This window comes from Canis lupus, chromosome 10 (genome assembly GCF_048164855.1).
Source record: "Canis lupus baileyi chromosome 10, mCanLup2.hap1, whole genome shotgun sequence".
Taxonomy (NCBI): domain Eukaryota; kingdom Metazoa; phylum Chordata; class Mammalia; order Carnivora; family Canidae; genus Canis; species Canis lupus.
In genome coordinates, this window is record NC_132847.1 from 40,206,544 (window position 1) to 40,216,940 (window position 10,397).

General features: G+C 42.8%; 1 protein-coding gene across 3 annotated transcripts in view; it reads right to left on the minus strand.

Annotated features, from left to right (window-relative positions):
* The window catches only part of SAXO1 (stabilizer of axonemal microtubules 1), a 103,407-nt gene extending 99,318 nt beyond the window's left edge, over positions 1-4,089 (minus strand). The window contains exons 1-2 of one of the 3 annotated variants that reach the window (XM_072841480.1): positions 3,800-4,089; positions 2,665-2,795 (exon numbers count right to left, since the gene is read on the minus strand). Coding sequence is in view for 1 of the 3 variants with exons in the window: in XM_072841481.1 (XP_072697582.1) it covers positions 1,016-1,062 (47 nt within the window). In the remaining 2 variants the exon portion in view is untranslated. Of the gene's footprint in view, positions 1-1,015; positions 1,360-2,664; positions 2,796-3,799 lie in introns of those variants that run through there. The other 2 variants (XM_072841481.1, XM_072841479.1) reach the window with 2 other exon arrangements.
* Positions 4,090-10,397: the final 6,308 nt, after the last annotated feature.

The following is a 10,397-nucleotide window of genomic DNA, read 5'->3' on the forward strand; positions in this document are numbered from 1 at the left end:
CAGGGGACACTCACGAGCAGCCAAAATTGAGGACCATCTAGTGATTCCAGAGATGTGGAAGGTTTCAAACCCTGTCCTTAGAGTTCCCCTTAATTCTCCCCACTACCAGAGCCCTCTCCAAATTCATGTAGCACTCTGCAGCGGGCAAGCACTTTCTGGTATTTCAAGATGTGACACTAGATCAAGTGAGTCTAGTAGCAGGAGACTCATACAAGTCATCTCATTTAATCCTCCTCTAAGGATCCTAGAGGAGTTCAGCCACCTGGCTAAGATCCCGCCGTTAGCCACAGCCCAGGAGAACCGGCCCTAGGCCTAGCCTTTTATCAGCTGCGTCCGGGAAGCAAGTGGAAGGAACAGGCCAGATCCCTTGAAACACAGGAGGGGTCAGCCACAGAAGGTTAAGGGAAGCTCTCAGGTCCTCCCTGGGACCACCTGCCTTTGTGGAACTTCACCCAGGATTGGTCCTTAAAGGGAACTGGCCAGCAGGAGAGTGCCAAAATGATTTCCCTTCCTTCTTCTTGTTCAACTCTGCACCAGTGGGAAACAGGTTTTCTAAATACCTTATGTTTCTCTGACAAAGTGGCAGTGATTTCACTCAGAGGAAGTCTGTTATAGTAAAGGACTCCTCTGCCCCATTCTATCCCCTTCCAAATGAGTCCAACCAAAGCAGCCAGATGCCTCCCAACCTGGCCAAGGGTTTCTATCTTTGACCCTTTCTGGGCTGCAAGGAAAGAAGGACACACAGGTGGGGCCTGGTGGGTTTTCAACCTCTGTTGCAGCTCCGGGTGAAGGAGCACATTTACAGTCCAGAGGATACAGACCTGCTCACCCAGACGGAGTCAACACGGCTGCACTAAACTCTAGCTGCCAAAATTGCAGCCTAAGAAGGGTTGACAAATGGGCGACCCCACCGGGGTGCTTCTACATCACGCAGCATGGGCTGGGGGCTCAGCCCAGCTCTCAGGATCTGAAAAGCCAGGCGCCTGGGTCCTGGGCCAGGGCGCGGCCCCCTTACCCGCAGGTGCACAGGTCACAGATGCACTTCCTCTTCAGCGGGGCCATCCCGCCGCCTGGATGTCCGCGCAGAGCATCCCCTGCAGCCGCCGCCTCCTGGGCCCCACACTCCTCTCCCGGGTGCACCAGTCTCGAGGGCCTTGGCAAATGCTCCGAATAGTTCCTCCAAAGCAAACTTAAGTGGCCCTTTTGCAAAGGCCGGTCATGTGTTCCCTTCCGGGAGCTGGCCTTGCACAAGAGCAGCAGTGAGCGCGGACTGCGCGCCAGCCCGGGTGACCTCCCCCTGCGCGCGCTGCCCTGGCCTCTGCAGGCGCCGACCCACGCGCCTGGAGCAGCTGCCCCGGGACCTGCAGGGCCTCTGTGACGTCACCAGGGACGGGAGCGGCACCTCGGGGTGGAGTGATGTCACAAGGGCCGCTTGTGAGGTCAGGAAGCTCCCAGAGTCTCACCTGGCAGGCCCAGGACAAAGGTCTCCTATTGGACCGAGGAAAAACAACAGAGTGAAGGTCATGACGCCTTTGGAATACCTGCTGGTGTGCAAGTCAGCAAACACCATGATCACATGTGCAAAGAGCTAAAACGCCACGGTCGTGCCATCCGGCGTCATGTTCTATCTCTAGGACCTATGATGCTCCCCCTACTTATAGAAAGGCATCCTTTCACTTTCTGACGGCTAATGTCAAATACCATTTCCAGATCTTCCTTGTAGAAATCAATACCTTTGGCTCCACCCACCCATCAACTTCGCATTCTGAGAACAAAGCGGTTTCATGATGCCTCCGACTTTAGTGCTCAGGTGGGTGCTTAATCACTTCTCCAGATGCTAGTAGTGATGCGGTGGTTCTCAATTTTAGAGATCAAGTCTAGGCATCAGAATCACCTGGCTTAATAAACACCAGATTGCCAACCCCCACCCCGGAGTTTCTGATTCAGTAGGTCTGGGGTGAGTAGAGAATCTGTATGCCTAGCAAGTGCGTGAGTGCTGCTGATGCTGCCCAGCCGGGGGGCACACTTTCCGAAGCAGAGCTTTGGAGCTTCCTTTGCTCTCTTTAACAGCCGCCCCCAAGCACGTGGCTAACCTGATCCCCAGAATCACTACAGATCCTGCCCAGGAGCCACCTGCATCAGCATCTCTGGTCTGGGACTCTAGTTTTAGCAGGAAGCCAGGTGATTCTGATCATAAAGCAAGCTCAGGAGACACTGCTCTGGTGAGTTGTTTGGAATCAGACATCACTACCTGGTTAGGGGAAATAGCTTCAAGTATGGGCAGTCCTATGTTGCTCTTCTTTCCCATGCTTGCTACCTCTTCCCATTCGTTCTAGTAAATGAGTGAGTGAATCAGAGCATCTTCAACTGCAGGACACTTAATATCACAAGTTCTGGGGATTTACGTTCTTCCAGGTTAGGCTCCTGAACAAAGGTCAGATAACTAATGCCTGCAGGCCAAATTCAGCTCGCCATCTGTACGGCTAGCAAGCTAAGAATGGTTTTTACATTTTTTAATGAGTGGAAAAATTAAGACTATTACATGACCCACAAAACATAAAATTCAAATTTCAGTGTCTATAAGGAAAATTTTAAATTTGGCAAAAAATTTGTAGAAATATTCCTGATTTTGCTCATTGGCCCACAAAAGAACTAAATATTTACCATCTGGCTTTTTACAAAGTTTGCCGACCCTGGATCTTGAAAGACAAAAAGGTAGATCCAAAGGAAAGCATGCTCTTTCTCAACAGTAGAGGGTGAAGCTGCTCCTTGTCTTCCTGTAGGAAGTCAGGGCCCTAATGGGAAAGAGAGAAATATTTTGAGGTGAGGGAGAGACCAGATGAAGAGGTGGGATCTATTGAAAGCCAAGGCAAAGCCTGCATGGCCTCCCTTGCCATTGACAGGGAATAGCACATAATCCTTCCAGAGAAACTGAAGTGCTGGACCCAGCCATCTCTTAATAGCTGCCTAAACATTATCCATGAATCTTCCAGAAGAAGGATGCCCCATTCATGCCCCCAGACTTTAATGAGAACCACCTCCCATTCAAACCACCCTTGTGAATGGATCTTGTCAACAACCCATAGTACTCCCAACTTCTCCCATCTCTGCCTTCAACAGAGTGGAGATCTTGAAAGATGAAGGTGGTGTGGATAATACGGCCTCAACACCGGTGCTTCTGTAGAGCTGGTGCAGGACAGGACAACCTGCCCCTGCTGTCTACACTTACGGCCCATGTTCTGTTAGTTCCCGGCCAACTCTACACTGCCCCATCTAAATACCTTCCTAACCCAGATCCAAAATGCCCTTGCTTGTGAAGAATTTACCATCACTTGCTATCTACTAAACACTTCTGCATACTTTCCCACAAGTTCTCTCATCTCTCTCTTAAAACTGACAGAATCTATCATACTCATATTGTGAATCAAAACACTGAGCCTAGGGGGTAAACGCAAGATTACACAGCTGCTAAGTACTAGAACTGGGATTCAGACTCACCTAGCTCTTTCTTTTCAAATTTTTCCACCCAAGAAAAGGACAAAGGAAAAGAACGAATGGGGAACCTGGAGATCTTAAAGGCCACTGCAAACAATATTTTCTCTTAAAATTTTACATTTGCTCCTTAATAGGACCATTTTTATTTACTATTTCCCCACAATCTTTTTGTAAAATTAACACTCAGTGAAGCTGCACATTTTTTATTCTGTAGCCTTATAACTAACTTATCCAACCCCAAACTCATTCTGTATCATCTGAAAACCTACTCTTTGTAGAACACTGTTTAAAAAGGTATGCTTACGGGGCTCCTGGGTGGTTCAGTCAGGTAAGCGTCCGACTCTTGATTTTAGCTCAGGTCATGATCTCAGAGTTGTGAGATCGACTCCCGTGTTGGGCTCCATGCGCACTTGGGATTCTCTCTCTCCCTTTACCTCTGCCCCTCCAATCCTATGCACTCTCTCTCTCCCTGTCTCTGTCTAAAAAAAAGAAAAAAAATCTATGGCTAGTCCTTTGAATGCACAGCACATTCGTAAAACGTTGTTTCAACATCCTTAAATATTTAAAATTGCTAAATGTCATTGGCACTAACAGAAGACTAGCCCATTGTAACACATAAACCTCTACCACCCTGCCACTTAGTTACTCCATGTTGCCATTGACAAGAAACATCACAAACATGTACTGGTCCCCTGGCTCATCAAGCCAGGCACTGTGCTGAGTACTGGAGACAGGGACAGTGCTCTCATGGCGGCTTAACATAGAGGAAGGAACAGGCAACTAAAATACCACTCAAGTGTATGACAGTAAACTAACAAAAGGTGAGGAAGCAAAAATAGAAGGGCCTGGTGAATTCTGTCAATTTTTTGAGGAAGAAAGAAAACCAGTTCTACACATACTCTTAAAAAAATAGAGGATTCAGTGAGGCCAGTATGACTCTAATTCTAGAGCCAGACAAAACTGCCACACAAAACTGCAGACCATCATCTCTCATGAATATAAACGTAAAAATCTTTTACATTAGCAAACTGAAACCAGCAACATATAAAAAGGATTATAGGGGCACCTGGATAGCGCAGACGGTTGAGTGTTTGACTCTTGGTTTCAGCTCAGATGGTGATTGCAGGGTCCTGCGATTGAGCTCCCATTGGGGCCCCATGCTCTGCGTGGAGTCTGCTTAAGATTCTCTTCTCCCTCTGTCCCTCTCCACCCCACACATATGCAATCTCACTCTCTCAGATAACTAAAATCTTTTTAAGAAAAAAAACTGTAATGATTATTTAACATGACCAAGAGCAATCTATCCTAGGAATACAAAGTCACTTTAACAGGGAAAAGCAATATCCTGCACCACTTCAATTGAATAAAGGACTAAAATGAACTGATCTTCTTAATAATTTCAGAAAAAGCATTTTATAAAATCAACACTCATTCTTGACAAAAATCCTCAACAAATTCGGGAAAGAAGGGAATTTCCTCAACCTAATAAAATTTTGCCAAAAAGCTACAAATGCCATCACACTTAGAATTTACACTTCAAAAGACACTGTTAAGAAAATGAAAAGACAGTACAGATTGGGAGAAAAACTTGCATCTCAATTATTTCATAAAGGACTTGCATCCAGGATACACAAAGAACTCATAACTCATGATAATACAGTCCAATTTTTATTTTATATTTTTTTAAGATTTTATCTATTGGGGTGCCTGGGTGGCTCAGTTGGTTAAGCATCTGACTCTGTCTCAGCTCATGATGGTCATGATAAGATAGATCATGCCTCATGTCAGGCTCTGCACTCAGCGGGGAGTCTGCTTCTCCCTCTCCTTCTGCCTCTCTCCCTGCTAGTGCTCTCATGCATGTGCACTCTCTCTCAAATAAATAAAATCTTTAAAAAATAAAAAAAATTAATAAGTTAATTAATTAAAGATAGGCTACCTCCTGAGCCCATTTGAGTGGAGTTAGGTTACACTAGTGTGACCACTACGATAAATCCCCAAGTTTTATGCTCAAACCTATCAACAACTGAAAGAAGTTCTCCTGGATCCTAATTCAAAAAAACCTGTTGATGACTGTCTAGAACCTGGTGATTTGGTATCTAAAACATGATCAGAGAAAGACAGCCCTCATGCCATTAAAAGGATCCTAACCAAATGCTCCCTGACCACAGACACTGCTACATAACAAAAAGAGGCTAGAAGTCTCTTCAAACTCAAGGTGTTCACTGCTGGGGCTGCACCAAATTGAACATGACACGACCTAAAGAAGTATTGAAAGCAAGGAATTTTTTATTCCCTGTTATAAGTAATGAAACAGAGGGATATCTCCCAAAGCCCTCTCTCTCCAAAGGGTTAATATGGAAAGCTTTTATTTGGTGTATTAGGGGCCAAGGCAGGGAGCTTGAATAAGCATTTCAGTTCAGTTGGGTATACCTACCATGTCAACATGCCAGTACATAGCTCTGTAGGGGCCAAGGGCAGGCCACCTCAACATGGGCCACTTTGGCACAAGAATATTTTGAGTTTAAAAGCATTCATAACTCGGTAGTTTCAGAAAAAGCTCTTTACTTCCCCCTCAACTGCCTAAAAAGAATTTTAGAATTTAGATAGAGGACCTGCTCCGGAAGAGAGCTATCACCATTGCTAACATTACACTATGAACTAGGTATGGTAGACAGAGGGAACCTAGCAAGGCCACTTGGATCACAGTCTCTTTGCCCCATTGTTTGAGTGGCCCAGCAAACATCTATTTACCAAATATTTACTCTTTTTCACCTTCCTGTAAACTCTATTCCTTTCCTCTAAAGTCCAAGACCACTACCCACTTCTCCTTAACTCTGGATGACATATATACATCATTTTTCCTGATTGTCTTTGGAATTTCCATGTTTCTGTGTTCCCCATGTGTACACTATTACATTTGATTTCCTCTTGATAATCTGTCTCATGTCAAATGGATTCTTAGCCAGCTAGAAGGACCTTGAATGGGACAGGAATTCTTATTCCCCAACACATCATAAATTCAAAAAGTGGCAGAAAACTCTGTCCCTAGGAGGTGATCTTGTATTATAATGCGTTAGAGGCAACTTAGGACAACCCAGGGGGCCTTCTACGCAGGTCCTCAGTTCCACTGATCTGGCTCAAACTAGCTCATGTAAGGGGCTATCAAGTGAGACGCAGCTTGCATAGGGCTATAAAATGCAACACTTAATTGGATGTCTTCTTGGCAAAACAAAACACATTCCTTCCCCTTCTCCCTTTTGCTGATAACTTTCAGCTCTATGATCAGAGCAACTTCCTGTTGCATCCTTGCTAACTAGACCTGTAAGTCAGATTAAGGTGGAAGAGAAGTAGCTGACATAGATGGCAGATCATGTCTTCACACTTGACCATAAAACTCTTTCTCCTTCTTTTCCTTTTCTTTACTATGGCACTGTCCTAGAAGGATGGCACCCTCATCTGTATATCCCAGGCCACTGCTATGGGGAGGTGGGGAGTCAACCTCTCTTATTTCAGGCTTAAAAAATAAAAAAAATAAACTTCATTGTACCCCTAACTTTTCACAAGCAAAATAAGACATGTCATCAGTCATTCCCCTAAATTCACATTGTTGAGTTAAAATGGACACTCCTTTTGGCAAGGCCCTATTTTCTTGATTAAAGATAAATGTAAATAAGGTTATAATTAAAGGTCAACTTTTTATTTTATTACAAAATCTGCTAAAACAATAGCAGCCCAACAAAAATGTGTAGACTCTCAGGCCAAATTTGTCCTTAATAATAGATTAGCTTTTGCTTATCTTTTAGCTGAGCACGGAAGTGTCTATGCTGTGTTCAAACCACCTGCTATGCCTGGATTAACCTTTTTGAGGAAGCTAAAACCCAATTACATAAGTACAAACTGCTTGGCTTAAAAGGGTGACTGCTTCCACAGGGTCTTTTGACTTTGACTTTTTTTATTTTGATTGGATGGCTCCAAAGTGTTGGGAATTCTCAAACTATTGGGAAGTACTGGGAATTATTCTGCTTATAGTAATCATAATAATCTCCCTGGCACGTTTTTTAAAATGCTTTTTAAATGTATGTTTGCAGCCACTAACCAACCAAGCAAATGATCTCCCTAAGACTGGAATGAGGAAAATAACCAACTCAAAGAATGTGAACCAGAAGCTGTGACCTATGAATATCACAGAGGCTAAGTAAAAAACGGCATGACCTAGGAATACCACACAGAGGAGCACAAAATTCTGTGATCTGCGAAAGCCCCAGCTGAGAGTGGCATCAATGCCTTCATATTTGATCACAACTTTCAGTTAAACTAAGAGCCTGATTAAAGGGGGGAATTGTTAAGAGAAAACCATAGGCTCAAAATAGGATCACTTAAACCAAGTTCCCAAATCTGGGCTTTCCACCCATTCTAACTGCAGTTTCAACCTCCTCCAGAAATGCAGGCTTAACTGGTCAGTGAGGAAAAATTTTCTGTCAGCACCAATGAGCCTGTCACCTGGATCCTCTCCATCCCCCAAAGAAAGATGAGGGAGACAGAACATGAAGACTCCTAACTCTGGGAAACAAACTAGGGGTGGTGGAAGGAGAGGAGGGCGGGGGGTGGGGGTGACTGGGTGGCGGGCACTGAGGGGGGCACTTGACGGGATGAGCACTGGTGTTATTCTGTATGTTGGCAAATTGAACACCAATAAAAAATAAATTTATTATTAAAAAAAAAGAAAGATGAGGTTGTTCCCCACCCCAACCCCACAAACAGCCTAATCTGGAACAATCCTTTTCTTTTGCTAATAATCTTCTGGCCCCCACCTTCCATCTATAAAAACCTTCCATTCCAGACAAGTTAGTGCCTGTCTAACTTGCTAGATGGGATGCTGCCTAATTCATGAGTTGTTTAATAAAACCAATTAATTTTCACATTTACTTGGTTGAATTTTGTTATTTAACAATATTTACTCAAGAGAAATGAAAATATATATCTACATAAAAAATTTGATATGAACGTTCATGTAGCATTTTTCGTAACAGTGACAGTGTAAAAAGTGAAAACAACCCCAATTCCCATCAACTGGAGAATGAACAAACAAAATGTTGTCATGGATATTTGTACAATGGACTATTACTTACCAATAAAAATAAAGTACTGATACATTCTACAATATGTATGAACCCTATCAATAATTACTTTAGATGTAAATAAACTAAACTCCTTAATAAAAGGGAACAAAAAAAGAGTAGCCAAGAGAATAAAAAATCATGTATGCTGTCTCTAAGAAACCCACTTTAAATTCAAGAACACACAGAAGCTAAAAGTGAAAGGATGGAAGAAGCTATTCAATGCAATTGGTAGTCAAAAGAAAGTAGGAATGGTTATACTTAGACAAAGTAGATTTTAGGTGAAAAACTGTCTCTAGGGTGCCTGGGTGGCTCAGTCGGTTAAGCATATGCCTTTGGCTCAGGTCATGGTCCCAGGGTTCTGAGATCGAGCCTTGCATCAGACTCCCAGAGAGCCTGCTTCTCCTTTTTCCTCTGCCACTCCCCCTGCTTGTACTTTCTTGCGCTCTCACTCTCTCTCTCGTTCTCTCTCAAATAAATGAATAAAAATATTTTTAATGTTAAAAATTTAAAAACTTTCTAGAGGGGCACCTGGGTGGCTCAATCAGTTAAGCATGGGACTGTTGGTTTCAGCTCAGGTCATGATCTCAGGGTTGTGAGATCAAGCCCCACATTGGCTCTGCACTGGGCGTGGAGCCTGCTTGAAATTCTCTCTCTCCGTCTCCCTCTGCCCCTTCCGCCCTTAAAAAAAAGAAGAAAAAAAACTATTTCTAGAGACAAAGGTTATTACATAATGCTAAAAGGGTCAACTCAAAAGGCAGGTAGGTAAAACAATTACAAATACATACACATCCAACATCAAAGCACCTAAATATGTAAAAGAAGTATGGGTGGACCTGAAAGGATAAATTGACAGCAATACAATATGAGTAGGCTTCATACCCTACTTGTAATAACAGAACATCCAGACAGGAAATCAATAAACGGTGGACTTGAACAACACTATAGACCAAACAGACATATACACTATGGACATAACAGACATATACGTATTACATGTTCTCCCAACAGCAGAAGAATACACATGCTTCTCAAGTACACAGAGAACATTTTCTGGGATAGATCACATGTTAGGTCACAAGTAAGTCTTAATAAATTTAATATCAAAATCAAATAAAAAACAAAAAAACAAAAACAAAAAAACAAAATCAAATCAAGTATCTTTTTTATCACAATAAGATGAAACTAAGCGTCAATAACAGCAAGAAAACAGAAAATTCACAAATATATGGAAACTAAGACACTCTTGAATAAACACTGGATCAAACAGGAAATCAAAAGGGAATTCAAAAATTATCTTGAAACAAACAAAAGCAAAAACACAATTTACCAAAACTTATGGAATGCAGCAAAAGCAGTACTAAAAGGGAAGTTTATAGTGATAAACACCTATATTTAAAAAGAAGATCTGAAATAACCTAACTTTACACCTCAAGGAACTAGAAAAAAGAATAAACTAAGCCCAAAGTTAGCAGAAGGAAAGAAATAATAGAGATCAGAAGTAACTCACATAGAGAATAGGGGGGAAAAACAAAATTAGAGTTGGAAACTAGGAAAAACAAACAAACAAACAAAAACTATAAGTCATTATCTCTGATAAACATAGATGCAAAAATCTTCAATAAAATACTAGCAAACCAAATTCAAAAACATATCAAAAAGATTATAAATGATGGGGCAGCTGGGTGGCTTGGTTGGTTGAGCACTGGCTGTCAGCTCAGGTCATGAACTCAGGGTCCTAAGATGGGGCCTTCACATCGGGCTCTCTGCTTGGCAGGGAGTCTG